At 27.7% G+C, this 18,887-nt stretch overlaps 1 protein-coding gene across 1 annotated transcript; it reads right to left on the bottom strand.

Annotated features, from left to right (window-relative positions):
* Positions 1 to 18,876, bottom strand: LOC107453010 (MBT domain-containing protein 1). The gene is made up of 13 exons (XM_016069666.4): positions 18,737 to 18,876; positions 15,547 to 15,617; positions 13,613 to 13,742; positions 12,274 to 12,411; positions 11,691 to 11,779; positions 11,022 to 11,259; positions 9,253 to 9,332; positions 6,004 to 6,253; positions 4,596 to 4,675; positions 3,643 to 3,877; positions 1,920 to 1,973; positions 1,534 to 1,611; positions 1 to 1,399 (listed from the first exon to the last, which is right to left on the bottom strand). The coding sequence occupies exons 1-13, from the start codon at positions 18,744 to 18,746 to the stop codon at positions 1,341 to 1,343; spliced, it is 1,512 nt and encodes a 503-aa protein (XP_015925152.1). The 5' UTR covers positions 18,747 to 18,876; the 3' UTR covers positions 1 to 1,340.
* Positions 18,877 to 18,887: the final 11 nt, after the last annotated feature.

Below are 18,887 nucleotides of genomic sequence, written 5' to 3'. Positions count from 1 at the left end.
TAAAATTAATTTTTTTTATTAAGAACAAATAAGCTTTCTCATTCAATTATTTTGCTTTTAACAATGAATAAAGAAATTTGAAAAATATCTCAACACATATAGAAACCTTTCACCGGGAACAAGAATCGTTAAAATTTTTAAATGTAAATAAAATAAAAAATCTAAAATAAAACAAGTATCAGAAATTTTTATGACGGCAATATTATTATAAGTTCAAGTTATAATATGATGCAAAAATATTAAAGACAGTCTTTATTTATCATAATGGTAATGGATTTATTTTTCAGAGTTGTTACTCAAACAAAAGAATGCCACTCTCTTTTCGAGAGAGAATGAATTCATTTGCTTAAACATTTCAATAAAAAATAGAAAAAAAATAAGCAAAAGAATTTTTTAAAATTCCACAGCAAGTATATACCAGCTCTGTTAAGGACTAACAAATATAGTACACACAAAAATAAAAATTTGCCTGACACGTAGCATATATGTCTTTAATTTAAAAATATTACAATAACAGTAAAATAAAATGACAGAATATCAAACACAACATTCTTCACATATACACGAACGGTAATGAGAACTTTCATTGCCTTTTTTCCCCCCACTTAAGATAGGATACTCATATTTCACATAAGTCCAAAATTTTTTCACCTTTTCCTTGAAACGTTTTAATTTTGAATAGCAACAAATTAAAATTGAAAATTAATATAAGGCTTGAAATCATAGAGAACTTGCAGCATATCTTGTCTCTCTATGACACGCCTGAGTGCCAAGACACACACACACTTGATAACTAGATTGTTGTTCTTTAGGTACAAATACAACAAACCAATGTTATACATTTTAATTTTTTTCATTGATTAATTTCAACATTTAATTTAAGATTAGCAATATAATTTAAGATTCGTTAAGTTCCCATATCTTTAAACGAGAGACAAAATTACAAAAAATATAATTTGTTTTTCCTTGCTTGTTTCTAAACTAGACTTTTTTTTCTTTTACCAATTAAATGCAGGAAGTGATTATAATGCCAGATGTAAAGTTTAAAATATAAAATACGATGAAAACATGCTAAAGATGAACAAATAAGTATTAAGTTTTTAATAAGCATTTTTGAAAAGTAAGCAGAAATGAAAGAATAACTAAAAACAGATTTTTCTGCCCCTTTTAAACTTATGTTTTATGATATAATGATAGTTCCACTACATGAGATGACCAAATAAATAGTTTAAAATAAAAGCTGGTGTAAGATTATGATAAATCCCAATAAATAAATATCACAGAACAAATATCTTAATACTGAAGTTGTAAGGAGATCCATATTTCAAATTATACAGGATTCAGCCAGATCCTGAATTCGAATCCTCTACAGACAATGCAGCAGTGCCAGAATATAAATCTGAAAATAAATAAATAGGAACAGAATCTTTATGTTATGGTTAGGATTTAAAACTTTTAAAATCAAAATGGCAATTATATCTTTTAAAACCAGATAATTTAATTGAAAAAGTTAATTAAAAAAACAAAACTGACCACTGTTATCATCAGGTTCCTTCTTGACAGTCACTTCTCCAAAGTCTTCATTCTTTTTTCTTATCATCTTTTTTCGACCTACAAGAATAATATAAGAGAAAACAACTTTCAGTATTATGACACAACACAGCAAAAATTCCCAAACTTTATAGCTAAAGGGGCACACTGACTTTCATATGACTACAATAATAATTATTTTTAAAAAATTTGGGTAAAATTAATGATTTTTATTTATTAATCATACGATTAGAAAAAAATTTACTTCTAAATGACACAATATAGATATTTTTCAAAATTGATCTCCACCTAATTTGAAGAGCAAAAGAATTTAATTAGGATATTAATGATAAATATATTATGTACCTTTACACCAGAATGATATTTACCTCTTTTTATTTTTCCAGGCATTAGCTTTTTAGATTTCTGGTTATCTTCAGTTTCTAATACATGAAAAAAAGAGAGCATTCCTTAGCAAGTAAACAGAAATACTTTATTAAAACCATACAAATAAGTAGTTTCAAAAATAAATTATGTATCAGAGAAAAAAAGAATAGCCACACGTTTAACTGGTAAATAATTCCTTTACACCATTCTTTTACCAAGCATTGCAAGAGGATGTCTAGTTACAAAAGCTATAGGAAATGTGAAGTAACAAAATTTTTTGCATTATATTATTAAGCCCTAATCAAACAAATGGCTTCTTATTTACATCTTAGTAAACTGGCGATTAATAAAAGGTGAGAATCGTATATACAGCTTACAGTATAGGAAGTAAACATTAGAGTAGCATCAAAAAATATTTCACATCAACTTATAATAGCTGTCATAAGTTGCTTTTGAGATAGTATGCAAAATGCGATCGATATTAATTAATAAACCTTAAGAATGCTTTTGTTGCAAAGTTTTGTTTCATGTTTAATTTATTTCATGGTTTTGTTGTGAAACGAAGTACTATAAGTTACTTTATTGCCTATATTTTAATGATACAAGCTTTTTAAGTAATACCAACATATTTATAGCACACCATACCTTCTGAAAGTTCAGTACCGTTTTAGGACTGATTAATGTAAAGGCTAGAAAGCTGACTACAGTGCTTGTTCTAAAATCTAAATTTTTTAGATTTTCCTTCATAAAAGAATGCATGAACCCTAAAATTGGTAATGTATATCACAAAATTTTTTTTGGAAATTATGTAACACATTTTTCGGGGTAGAAGTTGACCTCCTATTTTAAACTTCAAAATGGAAGATTTTGCATATTTTTGGTGTAAATGTAAGCCACTGAATTTACTTTAGTTGAAAAATAGGATTCTAACTTAAAAGGATGATACGACAAGCAAAGTCCTTGTAAATGACATAGTTGAGACATTTTAAATCACTTATACAAAATCAGAATACGTATGGTACTTTTCTAAAAAGTATTATTTTTAATGCAAAATGTTTGACTGTGTTATAATTGCATTACATTTCCTGTATTTATCTAAGGGATCGGGTGGGCATTTAATGTGGTATTGTAACAGCTATAGTTAGACACTTTTTTTTAGGCAAAGTGCTAAATAGTATTTAAAATGCATACCCCACAACTTTTTACGCTTTTCAAAAAAGTTTTTCCTAGATGTAAGGAAATGCTAATTGAATTGAGATTATAAGCTGGTGTTGGATTAAAATTTAAATGACACTTAGAAGCATTTTCAAAGACCTAGAAAACAGACCGATCATGAAAATTTCAGTATACGATCATGTAAATTTCACTACACATTAAACGCCAAAAATAAAATCTTCCATAAAATTCAGAAGAGTAAGTAAGTATGCCAATGTATAAGTGGACCCTCTACTTTTCACTACTATTTAGAGGCTCAATAGGGCGACTTATACACCATAAAATATAATTACATGTTCTTAAAACATCTTTAATTGTAAAATACAGGCAATAAAATTAGTTAAAAGCATTCTTTTAATTAAAAAAAAAAAATTTCACAGCAAAGCCTTTCAAGATTTTAACTGATATTTGTCAAATTTCTCAAAGTTACTATTTTGAAAAAAAAAAAGATTTTTACTTAAAAAATATTAAAATAAAGATAGGAAAACAGAAAGATACAATTGAATTTACCATCAGATCGTGGTGGTTCCAATCGGTAACCCAAAACTTCACACCATCCAACAGGGAATAAGTCGGGACTTTCGCAATCACACCACTGGTCATACGCAACATCCCAACCTTCAAAGTGAATGCGCAGAAGGCTCCCAATCACTTTGGTCACTGAAGCTATGCAAATTAATCTGGGTTCCATTAAATCCACCGCTTCAAGGTACATCCCTTCAATAAAACCATGATTTGGGATGTCCTACAAAAATAAAAATAGATTAGTTGCACACTAGTAAGAATTAATTTAGTTGGCAAGTATTCAAAAGAATGCAACAATTTTTGTATTTAACCCACTAACAGTTTTGACATTTCATTTTTAATGATTTCAAATTTTCACACTTTTTTTAACACAACTGTGGTTCAGGTTAATCCCTCCGTTTAACCAGAAAACTGTGTTATGAAGTTGTATTATTTTTCTCCATACTAGTTCTAGATAGTGGGGTGTTTAATATTAAAACAAATCAGAGGATTTTTCTATGTACAGGTATATTAATAGGTAGAAAATAGAGTGCAGGTGTTTACGTATACAACCATATGGGAAGGTAACGCCAGTTGGTGAAATTAATACAATCAAATAGTAAAGTAATCAATATTAATTTGATCAGATTTAAAGAAAAAATAAAACATTTTAAGAATCCGGAGGTTTGCAAGAAAAAATTAAAAAACAAAAACATAAAGCACTTTTAAACTTAAAAGCAACTTTATGAAATTGTACTATAAACTTTCAAGAATTTTAAGATTCTAATTAAAACCTTATTTGATTAAGTAGAAGTTTACACAAGGACTTGAAATGAAGTTATATAACTAACAAATTCAGTAGATATGAAACTGTTGGAGCCAGATTCTAAAATTGTTAAGACGCATACAATGATTTTAAAAAACAAAATAAGGAGTAATGTTTTTAATACTGTACTTACTCTTTGAAACAGTGCGTAGGGTGCTGGTTTTGCTTTCGCTTTCTTCAAATATTCATGCCATTTAAATTCACCTTTATAGCCTTCAAAAAGAAAAAATTCTCAATCAATTGTTTTTCCACTAGAATTTTAGTGTTAATTAATTTTTAAAATAACATATTTTATGCAAAACTTTTTAAATTTTATAATTATGTTCTTGTTTTAGCTTTGCAGTGTTAAAGAAAATGCCTCAGGATTACTAGCAACAGTACCCTCATATTTTAAAACTATCTAGCTACATCAGGGGTTGCCAAACTTTTTTGATCATCGACCCCTACATAATTTTTCGAAATCTCCATCGACCCCCATAGAAGTAATTTTCTGTTAATTAAAATAAAACTCTATTAGATACTGTGCTTGTACATTTATTTTATGATTTAGAGCATTTATTAAAGTAATAGTACATAGTGTAACAATAGTTTTATGAAAAATATATTAATGTTGAAATTTAATACCTTAATAATTATTAAAAAATAAGTAATTATAAGTAAGTAGAAATAATAAGTAAAGTAACTACTGATTTATTGCTTCTTAATCAATGACATGGGTGTGTCTGGTGTTTTTTTTTTTGCAAGGTTCGTTATATTGGGTTCAAAATTGGTCAATTTTAATCTTAAATCCCCTCGAAACTCCACATTTAATTTATTTCTGTTCTTAGTTAATATTGAATTTACGTGACTGAAACCAGCTTCAACCATATAGGAACTTGGAAATGCTATCATAAATGACTGAGCTATTTCGTAAAGTTGTACATATATTTGCATTATATTTATATTTGTCCAAAATTTGCTTATTGTTAAATTTTTAAAAAGCGTCTTTGCTTCAAATCCCCATAATAATTCAGCAAGCTCATATTGCAGGTTGATGTCCACGTTTTCAATTTGAGCAGAAAATGGCTCAATAATCCAATCAGGGATGTCAATGTTTTCCAAATCTGAGCTACATCAAGCTAAATTACAATAAAATCAAGCTAAAATTTCCAGAAAAATTCCATAATTCTTATTATATATACAAATATACAATTTTAAAAGTTAATGTTATAACTATATGAGAGATGTATTCCTAATAATAATTCAAATATGAATACAATTTGAAAATGATTAAAATTGTCAACTTGAAAATTTTAAAAACACTCTGACATTTTGAAGTTAACATAAAATGTCCCAATTAGAAAAAAAAAAAAAAAAAAAAAACCAAACGGAAATTTTTTTTCCTTATAAAGTTTCAAAGACAATACCAGTGATATATATCTTATTAATTTTATAACTAAATATTAATTTTTATAATTAATTCACAAATTAAGTAAAAAAAACAACTTATCTCTAAAAAAGAAAATTTACTCAGTTTCTAAAAAGTATAGTAAGTTCCTCACCTTTGGGAGGAGTTAGATCAATTGAATTAGATTCACAAAATCCCACTGGAAAGATGTAGGGCGACGATGCATGATAACAAAATGAATCTGATCCATCTGCAGTAGCCATGCCATCAATTCCAATCATGAGATAATTGTCTCTCAATACTTCTAACACAGTAGCTACACATATTGTTGATAAGTTAAGAGGATCGATTGCTTCGAGTTTCATTCCTTCCTTATACTTCATGTTTTTATTGGGATAACATGCCTGTAGTGGATTTTAAAAGATAATTAGAACACCACAAATGATACACTTATAATTTCCAAGAGTTATGAAAAAGTTAAGTCTTTTGAATAATTTTCATATTTTTGATAAAAGCTTATAGGAAGAAATAAGAGAAATCCTAAAAAACATAATTTAATGGAGGTGAGTCTGTGATATTTATTTATTATTATTATCATGGATTGGGTCAGCTGATTTAAATGGCCACTAACATGAACCAACATGTTAAATTTAACATGCTGAATGATCTTACTTCTCAGTCAACATCTTTAAGATGAGTATGCTCCTGATGTCCCTCATTCTCAAGACAACAACAAAAAGCTCAGCAGGCTGTCAGAGCATGGGACTGGTTTAATGAATACTCAGACACCCTTATTTGCTACATTTTAACTGGCCTGAAAAATCACCTGATTTTAATCTCACAAAAAGAGCCATGGTGGCTAAGGCCATAGAGTGTTTGCCTCCCAATGAGGTGAATCAGGTTTGAATCTCAATCAATTCTGCTTCTGGCTCTCACTGATCACAGAGCTGACATAAAATATCCTCAGAGGTTGACAAATCACAGGTTGGAATATCCTTGCCATCGGGCTATTGGTGGGAGATTTTCATGGTTTTTCCTCTCCATGTAATGCAAATGCAGGTTAGTTCAATCAAAAAGTCCTCTGGGAAGGCTAGTTTGTCCCAATGCCTGATCCATGAGTTCCCTTGTATTCCGGTTCAGGTTCAAAATTACAAGATTAAAGAGTTGAACATTGATAGTCATCAATTCAGAATTAGGTTGGTTGTTCAACGCCGGTTATAAAATAAAATAAATCTCTCAGAAATCTGTGAGATATGTTGACACAAGAGGGAAAATGGCAAATTCAGCATCCTACAATTTGGTAGATTTGCACAATCAGTTCTTAACAAATGGTTTAAACCTGATGCAACAAATTTACAAAATCTTTGCAACTCACTTTCTGACTAAATTCAGGGGGTTATCAGGTCCAGAAGTAAAGTTACAGGGTATTAAATTATGTTTCTCATGGTTTCTGTAGAGGTGACTAATTTTTTGTTTGATGATTTTATAATTTGGTCTAAAGACAAAAGACTGCTGCTAGCCTACCTGTCTAACTACAGTGCATTGAGGGATGAAGTGCAAAAGTTTTAAAATAATATAAGTGGTTTGCCAAGGCTCAGTATGGCATGGTATGGTTTTAATCTAAAGGGAAGAATTCAATTGAAATTTTTAAACATTTGTAATACTTTAGAAATTAAGAATGCACTGCAAGAGGACCTTAAGACAAGTATTTAATTAATTATGATTTTCGATAATTTGTACTGAGTCTGCATGCATTTCAATATTTTTAAAACTTTTATGATTTATCCATCAATAACGAAAATCAGACTAATAAGCAAAACTTAAGTTCAAGATTACAAATTATAAATACTAAACTTGATCAAATTATGAGTTAAATGTTAAAATCAATATTTTGGTTGATGTAAAGTGAACGTGTTTCTTCTAAAATTGGTTGAAAATATTAATAAAGCAAAAAGTAATTATAGGAAAATAGTATAAAAGAAAGGGAAGGCTCAGTTTTAAATTCCATAATAATGTCTGATGCTTTGAAACTTTTAATTTTTAGCAAACGGATAATTGTTTTTAATAGACTTATTAGCTTAAAACTGTGAAAGAATTTTTATTTAAAAACGCAGTGCTAATATAAGAGTCTGTTCATTTTTTCTAACTAAATGTATGAAAAAGAGTTTTAAAAAGAAAGAAATATAAACAAGATAAGGAAAAAAAAATAGAAAAACTGGTAACATGTTTTGAATTTTCATTATTGAATTTTAGAAATGAATGCTTTCCGAATCTATACATATATTTTACCAACTATAATAAAGGAGAGAATTTTAAAACTAGGTTTCTTTTTGATTAACAGCAATTTTAAAGCTATTTAATTTTATTCATAACTACCTTTTAAATTTGAATTCTTTATTACAAATAAGTTAGCTATATTCCAGTCATCAGAAAAATGTGCATCTTAAATTAAAAAGATGCTTATTACCATCGAAACTTGAATATTTTATAAAACTATTGTACAGAAAAGAACCAAAATTTATATTTTTACTGCTAACTATGGTTGATATAAATTTTGTATGAATACAAATAACTCCATTTTGGAAAACTTTGATCTTAAAATTACAGATATGCTTATTATATAAATTTCCAAATGCAAAATGTAATGAATTAAATTAAGGTACGAAGATAATACAATTCTTAGTTAAAGCGCAAAAAGAGGGGAGGTATAAGCTCAAAGAAGGTCTGTCACACCGAACAAGTACAAGGACTGAAGTTGTTGGTCAAAGGGGTCATGGAGGTCAAGTCACCATGATTTCATAATCAATGGAATGATGGTGGCAATGTGGTCAGTATTATACATCTGCTGTCTCTACTTCCCAGACAAGCTGGCACTCCTGGATCTGAAGCCGCCTGAGCTCCAAGCTGTCACTGGAGGATGAACCCAGGACCTACACAATGACAGTTCAGTGCCAGCTCTGATTATGTATACACTCTCATCACTCTCCATGCAATGCTTATGTTCAAAAAGTCATCACTAACATCATTCTTAAAAAATAAGAATAAAAAAACAAACAATTTCCTCATTTTTAAACAAAAAAGATCAGAAAAATATTTTCTAATACAATTTATTTAAACACAATTGATTGATTTCAGCACATTCAATTTATATGTATTTTTGTTACCAATTATTTTAAACCAAAATGGGTGCAATGACTATTTCTTTCGTTAATGTGTTACTCCTTTTTATTATTTAGTAAATGAGAGTACATATTTAGAAAGGGAATACTCAGAGCTCCAGTACTTTATTAACAAAAAGATATTCCTAATTCAAAAATAAATTTCTTATACTATATATTAGTACATTAATGGAGACATGTATAAACTGAAAAATAACATATTAAAATTTTTTTCAATTACTTACAGGTAAAAACATGTCCCATGTTGCATCATTGGAATCAAAAGTTCGAAACAATGTTTTTTTCAAAGACTGCATAGCGTATTCTGAAATTTATTAAAATAATCTTGACAAAACAATATTTTGCAAAATAATGAGAAAATCAATACATATAATTTAAATATACTTATATAGTTAGGGCTTGAATACGAAAAGTTTTGTGGGCATATTTTTATGCACGCTCAAGATTCACACATTAAACCTACTGAGTTTTTTCTTAATTACGCCACAATGAAAAACATTACGGCAATGAACCTTATTGCCCAATGTGCAAAATAAAAAATTGAATTATCTCTGAATAACTTTTGATCTAATGATAGGTTTTTCATGTACTAAGTCTTAATCTTAATGGTTCGAAGGCATAATTTTTAATATGCTAATTAATTACAGTCTACATTTTATGTTATAAAATTGGACACAAATTTGGATTTTTAAAATTCAAAATATGTAGCTCCAATTTGGAAGATATGGTTCCCAAATAATTTAGGCAGGAGAGCAATTTTAAGTTTTGACCCTTTAATGTCAAGTTTACTATTTGTGTATTAAGCAAATTAAGAATATTTTGTACACAACTCAAAGTAAGATTGTAAAACTAAGATTATCTGAAGATAATTCCTTGTGAATAACTTATAAAAATTATTTAATTTTACTAACTATTTTTCTTAATTTTCTTTATAATAATTCAAAAAATTTTGAATTGTAAGGTATAGAAATTTTTACATCATTTTAAAGTAACTTTTGATAAAAAAAAAATACGAAATCTGAATGAAATCGGTCATTAGTTCTTGAAATTAATTTACGACTTATTTATACAACTATGGAGAATTCAGTTAAAATTTCTGTTAATCACTAATACTAGGCAGACAACTTTATTTACTTCGCACTAGAGCTTCACAATGAATTATAGGCCATGTAAATATTTTGCACATAACTTTAAAGATAATTTCATGATTAAGATTATCTAATAATTCCTTGTAAAAATAATTTTCAGTAATTATGTAATTTTACTAATTATTTTATTTATAATAGCTCAAAAATTTTGAATTGTAAGGTATACAAATATCACAGTTTTAGAGAGGAAACCTTGGAACTGATCATTTATAAAATGTTTGCCGAACCACAATGTTGCACAGAAGTGATTTAAACTTTAAATATTAATAAAATAACTAATTATTTAATAAATGACATAGCTTTCAATTTCTTGAAAGTCTCCTTTCTGTTAATAAATTTTTTTAAATGTATCTGACATTTAACCTTTTAACTTCATAAACTTAAAATTTACATCTCCACGCAATTTTATTTTCTATTTTAAAATGGTCCTCGTTTATTTAATACTGAATTAATTATTTTTGTAATTTGCTTTAAATTTTGCTTCTCCCTGTAAATATAAACAAATTTTTATAGACTATTTTGATTTATATTTTAATCACAATTTGAAACAAATGCATTTTGAGTAATTTTTATAAAAAGTTTTACAGTATTAAAACGATTATTAAACTAAAATTTTTAACTCTCTGACAGCCTTGAACCAAGAGTCATGTTTTTTTTGGGGATTTTCTTCCCCACAAACAAGATTTTTCTTTTTATTAGATTAGAAATTATACATAGGCAAGAAACATTCACAATCATGGTAACAATAAGATTAAACAAGGTTTTCAGTATTATTTAAAATAAAACTCAGAATTATTATTAAAAAAAAAAAAAAAACTCTAAATAATACTGCTTATTTTACTAACCTGGTTTAGATTTCAAAGCATGTCCAATAATCTGAGCCCAGCCGACGGGATGAATTAATGAGGATTTTTCATGACACCAAAAACCATCATCAGACGCTTCTGTATCATCATATTTCACATGCAACCGGCCTCCAATCACTTCACTAACTGTTGCTGGTCTTACAGCCGATATTAAATTTTTATCGACTACTTCAAGATTCATTCCTTTTTTTATTGTGGTATGTTTGTGCTCCTCAACCTGAATAAAAAAAAAAATAAATAAAAGCCGATGATAGGTATATTTTTCTGATCATAACATTAGAAAAATACTTACTTACTATAATAGAGCTTTGATAACTTAAAATAAATTTTAAGTAGCAAGCTTTACATTAGATTATGTATAAGTACTTAACATAGAAATTAAGGTGAACAATTAATGATACTTAATTTAGGAAAAAGGAAAATTTTACGCACAAATAGTCCAATCAAATAACACAACAATCAAATGAATAACTTTAACTGTTACTTAAAATAAAATGAAACAATGTAAGGAGTTAAATACATCACAGGTGTGGTGCAAATTATAAATTTTCCTATTTTAAAAAAGGTGTTTAAGTACACCAACTTTCAGTTTCATTCTTTATAATACTTAACCTGAAAATTATAATAGTTAATTTGCTAAAATATTACTTTGTAAGAAAAATCAGCTGGTATTGTACGAGATCTAGAAATCCTTCTCATTAAGTAATCTTTCCAATCAGTGTGTTTGTCCTCAATACCTGTAAACAATTAGTTAATGAAAAATCAAAATTCATTACAAAACATGAAAGGTCAGCAGTAAAAAAGAGATAGCTCAATTTTTAAGCTATCTCCTTTAACCAACTCAATCGTAATTGTCAACAAGACTCATGTAGTTTTGAGTCTTGTTGTACACCATGTTAATGTATAAAGAACACTTTATTTTGTGAAAAGATACGCAGTTGAAAGAGTTATAGTGTTACTCAAGATGAACATTCACTGCTTTTTTAATTTTTTATATCTATATCATATGCTTTTTCAGTTTTTTAAAAAACTGAGACTCTTGGAGCTACAACTCTTTTTCATATGAAACTCATATTTTAAAAGAAATATTCTTCGAATAATTATTAAATAAAAACATAAAGATTAGTTTATTACATAAAATTCAAAGACCGACATTTAAGATATTTATTTATAAGAGAAACTATTAAAGGAATGTCAAGTATCATGCAATAAAAAAATAAGTTTTATTTACATTTTGGGGGAACCAATGGCATTCCATTTTCAGCACACCAACCAATAGGATGGATATTCGTATTTGAACACAGATTAAGCCAGAAATCTTGACTACTATCAGATTCAAAACCTTCATATCGAAGCAAACCTAAATAACCTGTATTCAATAAATAAGTTAAAGGAACAGAGTTATAATTAAAAGTTATAAAATAAGTAGTTATTTAAGTATCTCAAGGGATAAAAAAGTAAACTAACAGAGACATATGGAAATATTTAACTATTCACAAGATTACCTCAAGCGTTTTAATACAATGACAACAATTTTAGAATTTTTTTTTATAACATTAGAAGTTTGGGTAAAATTAAAATCAACCTATCAAATAAAGAATTTTAAAATTACAAAGAGATAAATCAAAAATTTAACTATATATTCATTATTAAAATTATAAAAAAGGTATAAGAAAATACAATAAATTTTTTTTTATGAATGGTTATATTGTTCTTATTATACAATTTACTTCAATACTATAACAAATTTATTTACTTTTTTAAATGATTTTTCATTCAAAATAGTAAATTTGGTGGTAAATATTTTCTACAGTGACCAATTTTAGGCAGTTTTTAATTTACATATGTCTCACTTGTATGAAACACATGTATGAAGTTAGGAAATTTATAACAGTTAATCCCAATATTGAAACTAATAGAAGCGATTAAAGACACAATATTGCAATATTCTATGTATTAGAAAAGTTTTTCTTCTTTGCTTTTGAAAATTCTCACTGTAATCAGCGTAGGTTATATAAGTAATATGCTATAACTATTAGATCTGTGAGATATGGTGCAGCAAAGCAAAGGGAAGTTCACAGTTAAAAAACTTTCCAGCAATGAAAGTTTCATATAAATTTGTGAATTCCTTTTTTTTAATGAAATAAATTTCATAAAAAAAGGATTAAAGACACAATATTACAATATTCATATGTATTAGAAAAGTTCTTCTTCTTTGCTTTTGAAAATTCTCACTGTAATCAGCGTAGGTTTTATAAGTAATATGCTATAACTATGAGATCTGTGTGATATGGTGCAGCAAAGCAAGGGAAGTTCACAGTTAAAAAACTTTCCAACAATGAAAGTTTCATATAAATTTGTGCAGTCACTGCACATAATTAAAAAATGTATGTAATTGTAATTTATAACTCATAGAATTCGAAATGTAAAAAAAAACAGCCAACTTGTATTTTTTTATAAGAAATTAAAAAAAAATCCATATAAGAATACAATACTAATTAAGTTTTATGTTCATTACATTTAAATAAAATATGATAGATAAATAATTAAAGAATAACTGCTTTTGATACCAGACACTTTAACAACTGCAGCAATCCAATAACAGCAGGGAGTAGAAGGACAACAAGTTGTACAGTCGGGACTTCTGACTTCTACTAAGATACCTGCAGTTATGCTATCCCAACTTCTAGATAAAGCAACCTCAAATGAAATGAAAATTATGTAAATAATAAATAAAAAGAAATACATAGAAGAAAACATGCATATGACAAAAGAAATCAGAAATTTCCAAGAAATATATCGGGGTAAAGAGCATATATCGAACAAAGGACAAAATAGGTTTTTAAAGGCATTGATACATTTATATAATACAAATTATTTGAGCTAAAATTTAAAAACTGCTCAAATGGATAGATATAGTAACAAAGCCTCTGACTCCCGAATATTGAACAGAAAAATAAATTTCTGCTATCTATTTCATGAATCTTTTGCTGAGGGTGAAATCAGGGTTCGTTGATTTAAATCAGCTTGATTTAAATCACGATTTAAATCATGATTAAAATCAAATGATTTTTTTAAAAAAATCATTGATTTAAATCAACTGATTTTTATATATATATTATATTGATTTTAAAAGTTAAAAAACAGTGCTTTAAATTATTGATACTTTTATTATTTTCTTTTCTTAGTTTTAAAATTTATTTTAAATAAATTGCTGCATTAATTAATTTTAGTTAACGAAATTACTTTTTTCTTGGAGTGTGTTAAACACATTTAAAATTACATGTTTAAAAATCTTTTGATTCTTAACATTGAAAGTACAGATTAAAGTAAATATTTAATGCTGTCTTAATATAGACTTGCATAGCTGTAGAAAGTAAATAAACATGCTTTTTTTCAAAAAGCAAATGTTAATTAAAATTCTACCCTTTGATTAAAAAAGCATGAAATTCAAATCTACATTATAGTTCATTGATGGAAATTTCTATATTTCTAAAGCTTGAGGTTATATTAAAAAGAAATTACCTTAATATGCCAAAAATAGGAAAAAAAAAAAAAAAAAAGCTGACTTCAGATATTTTTTTCCTGATATAGTGTCATTCTTCCCTATCAAAGTCTATTTGAAGCAGTAGGGTTATTAACTGGTTTTTATTTTTCTTCTCATAATATGTTTACGGTATCTTTGAAATTATCAGATTTTCTTTTGTGAAAAAAAAATTCCAATAAGTACATAGATTTTTTTAAAAATGTTTTTTAGCTTAACTTATGTATTTTGATAAAGGATTGAAAATGAATATTTTAACATAAAAATATATAGATTGAATATTTATTTTTTGATGAATAACAACATTTATAAACACAATCTGTTGCATTTATTTTGCCATTTTATAAATCATGAGGAAAAAAAAGAGATCACAGTTTTAAATTAAAATTATGCTGTGCTAATTGAAACTTTGTGTTATTAGTTAAAGTAGTATTCTTTAAATTATCTATTTTATCTTGTCTTTTAATTTCAATCATGCCTTTGTATCAAAATGGTCGCTATGCATTATAATGAAAAATTATTTTAGTAAGTTAGAGCTTCTAAAATATTGTTATAATATAGTTTTAATATTAATTTAATTTTGATTAAACATTTATAAAGTTTTTTTGATCATAAATTAAAGCTCTTATAGTGTATTTAAATAAAAAAAAAAATCTGATTTAAATCAAAAAAATCCGATTTAAATCAAAATAATCCGATTTTTTCGATTTTTTTTTAAAAAATCAAAAAAATCACGAACCCTGGGTGAAATGCATATGAAATTAGTTCAACAAGATGATAGTTTTAAGGATTAAGATTTTAAATGTTTAGCGATCATATCTTCAAAACTTTGACAAATTTTTTTTCCATACAATTTACATAATTCGTTTGTATAATAAGCAACCCTTTTTAAGAATATTGTTCAAATTTTGTTGTTTGCTATGAGTTAAATTTAACAAAATTAAAAACTTTGTAACTTACATGCTTGAAACAAGATACAGGAGCAGCTACAAAATCATTCCTCGAGAGGTAACTACGCCAATTGTGGGAGCCTTGAAAAATGTAAAAATATTCATATTTTATTTAGTATAAGTTCAACAAATTGATCAGCATATATTATTATTTTATTGAAACATAATTAAAAGTTTAATAAAAATATAAAATTTTAGTGTTAGTTTCAATTTAGATAAAATGAAAAGCTTTCTGCAAATATAAAATGTCAATTAAAAAACTTTTTGAAAGGAATTTATTGACTCTTTTTAATAGTTTCAACCCTTTTGTCACCATCTAATTTTGACAAAAAACACTGTTTGCTTTTAAAGTTTCATAATTTTTATAAAACTCTAAATTGATTATTATATATATATCAGCATCCATTCCTTGAAATTCAACAGTTTTTGGAGGTACAAAGTTAGTTATTAACATCACAAATTTTTCATTGTTGCATCTAAATTTTCTAAAATTGTCTGCAGGATAGAATATGGAATTTTTTAAAAATTTATTTTTATAATGAGTAGTATTAAAAGTCTTTCAACAATAGTGATGAATTTTTCATGAACCGTGATCACACATTTGTGCACATTATGCATTTCTTATTCGGGGATGTCGAAATCTAACTTCATTCATAATGAAATAATTATTTATGGTCCCCTAAGTCAAGAACTAATTACAATTGAGTTTAAAGGAATGGTATGCTGGTTTGGTTAAATTAGTGTTTCTATTACATACATCATACTATATTATAATTGAGAAACCTATTTTTTTAAAAAATTTTCATAATGATTTTGTAATTTTCACTCTATCCCGTGAGTTGTGGTGGCTCACGGGATAGAGTGTTCTCCTTTGAATGAGGTGAATCGGGTTCGAATCCCAGTGATGGCTGGTTGATACGAATTTCGCACCCAACTCATACCGTTAACAATGACGCAAAAATATCCTCAGCTGTAAATGGATCACAGATTAGAGTATTTGTCGTCAGGCTAACAGTGGCAGACTTTTATCTACCTGTAACATAAATGCAGGTAAGTTCCATCAAAAAGTTCCCTACGAAGGCAAACTTCTCCTAATACTCATTAAAACTTGACAAAATTTTGTTTTATGTGAAGCTTCAATAGCTATTTGAATTAATTTATTTTGCTGATTAGGAAGATTTCCGAATTGCGATTTACATGAAAATAATATCCAAGTCTTGGTAACTTCTGGGCAGTGGCACGTGGGAAACTAAAAAGAACATCACAGTAAGGGACCAACTCAAAAGGCATTACTCGTATCCGCCCCCTGGCAAAGTTTTTTTTCCAAAAAAATTTGCCAATTTAAAATCTATTTCACACCTTGGCGATTGTAGTTGGCGTGACAGATCACAATATAGAAATATCTCCCAAACTACAACATAAATTGTTTGTTTTTCAAATTTTTGTAACTTAAAAAGCGTTTTGGTGCATAGGGGAAGGTAGGATGGATTTGGAAATATCCCTGAAGATTTAAATTCAATCGAACCTGTTTATCTCGAATCTCGTGGGAAAGGCAAAAAATTTGAGATAAAGAGGTTTCGTGTTATACAGGTACTTTAAAAAAATTTAATTTAATTAATAGTGCTTTAATTGTTTTTAGCAGAAAAATATAGGCATTTCTTTAAATTAATTATACCACATACATCTATTTACATAATTTTTTTTAAACAAGACTGAAAATAATTTTTCGAAGATTTCTGACGTATAACCTTATTTGTTTTGATTATTCTTTTAAGGTTAGAAAGAGTGCAAATCCCACATAGCCAACATTTTCCTGGGATTCAAGAGTAGTTTATAAGAATACTACAGCTTTTTCTACCTCTTTTGCATTTACTTTTTGTTTATCAATATGATCTTCAGCTTCTTCCTCTTCATCTGATATTCCTTTGACATTATCTACGATTTTCGTATCTTCATTGTTCCGCACGTTGCCAGGCAGTTGTCCACTAGTAAAAATCTTCAAAATTAATGTCAAAAACTGCATTTTCAGAGCCAATAGTTCCTTTTTGTTTACTGATGCCTTAAACTTCTTGTTCAACATATTCACAGCTATTATTAAACCCAGCTTTTTAAAACCATTTTGGATAGTTTTTAGAGACACATTTCTCCAGGCATGTAAGAAGTAATTTTGATAGCATGTAACATCTTTATTTTTGGAAGAGAACTTTTTTCATCAATGGCATCTACAAGTTTGCGTACCATTTGTTTTCTATTGTTCACTTTAAAACTTCATAATTATTCCTTGATCCATTCCTTGCAATTTTGAGGTAAAAATGAATTTCTATTCTTAGTTTTCTTATCTATGTTGAAAAGCTAACCCCTGGTGGTCATTACTCATTAGCCCCTCACTTACTGCCAGAATCATTGTATTCCCTTCTAGTTAAGGAAGTGCAGGGATAGTGATTAAAATTCAAAGAAACACCCCCAACCTGCTCATCCCTACTTCCTGTGGGTTCACGAAATTCATCTCTGTCTGCAAGTTCCATATGAGTGGACAAGTGATAATGTTTAGGGACTTGAAAAATTTTTTGGATTTAGATCCTTTGGACCAGTAACTAAATTTACTTAACTTTTTCTCCTATATTACGCAGAAAATAATTGTTTTTAAGGATTTAAATTTTCTGTCAAGTTATATGGTGGGATATTTCCATATCCATAGCACCAACTACAAGCGACAAGGTGCCAAGTAGATTTTAAACTTGCAAATTTTGAAAAAAAAACAACAACAACAAGATGTAGCTGTTTGCCTGGGGCTGGATAGGAGATTTACACTTTGCGTTGGTACCTTTCTGTGATTTTTTTATAGTTTCTCTCTGGCCGCTGCCCGGAAGTTGCCAAGACTTGGCGATTATTCTACCACAGATCAGGATACGGAAATCTGCCCTATACATATTCAAACTCTCGTCAAAAGGCCAACAGATCATTAAAATGAAAATCAAATTACAGTAGGAAATTATAAATGTTACAATGGGATGTCAGCCTGCTAAATTAATAATGTACCTACACAAATTCAGGTAATTTAGAAGAATTTTGCAGTTAAATTATAATTATCTAGAATGCTTTGGTATCATTTATGATTATCTGTATCAGCAATTTTCTAATTTATCTAAATATAGTCTTTCCTTACCTTTAAATTGTTATAAAAAGAAAAAATTGTTTACCTTCAATCATTTTACTGACTCAAGCTTAAATTAGACCCTTAATACTGTTGGCTGTCCTAAAAACTAATGAGAAGTTTTATTTAGATCAAAACGAAACATTGTAAATTTTTTGGATAGAATTAATTATGAGGATATCGCAATGCATTAAATT

The sequence above is a fragment of the Parasteatoda tepidariorum genome, chromosome 3, assembly GCF_982258835.1.
Source record: "Parasteatoda tepidariorum strain Cologne lab strain chromosome 3, Ptep-v5.0, whole genome shotgun sequence".
Classification (NCBI taxonomy): domain Eukaryota; kingdom Metazoa; phylum Arthropoda; class Arachnida; order Araneae; family Theridiidae; genus Parasteatoda; species Parasteatoda tepidariorum.
This window is presented reverse-complemented; position numbering and strand designations above follow the sequence as displayed.

Coding starts and splice junctions, on each gene's coding strand:
- LOC107453010 (XM_016069666.4), bottom strand. Junction 11,780..12,273: donor GCCATTGGTTCCCCCAAAAT/GTAAATAAAACT, acceptor AATTGTTTACAG/GTATTGAGGACAAACACACT. Junction 11,260..11,690: donor CAGCTGATTTTTCTTACAAA/GTAATATTTTAG, acceptor TTTTTTATTCAG/GTTGAGGAGCACAAACATAC.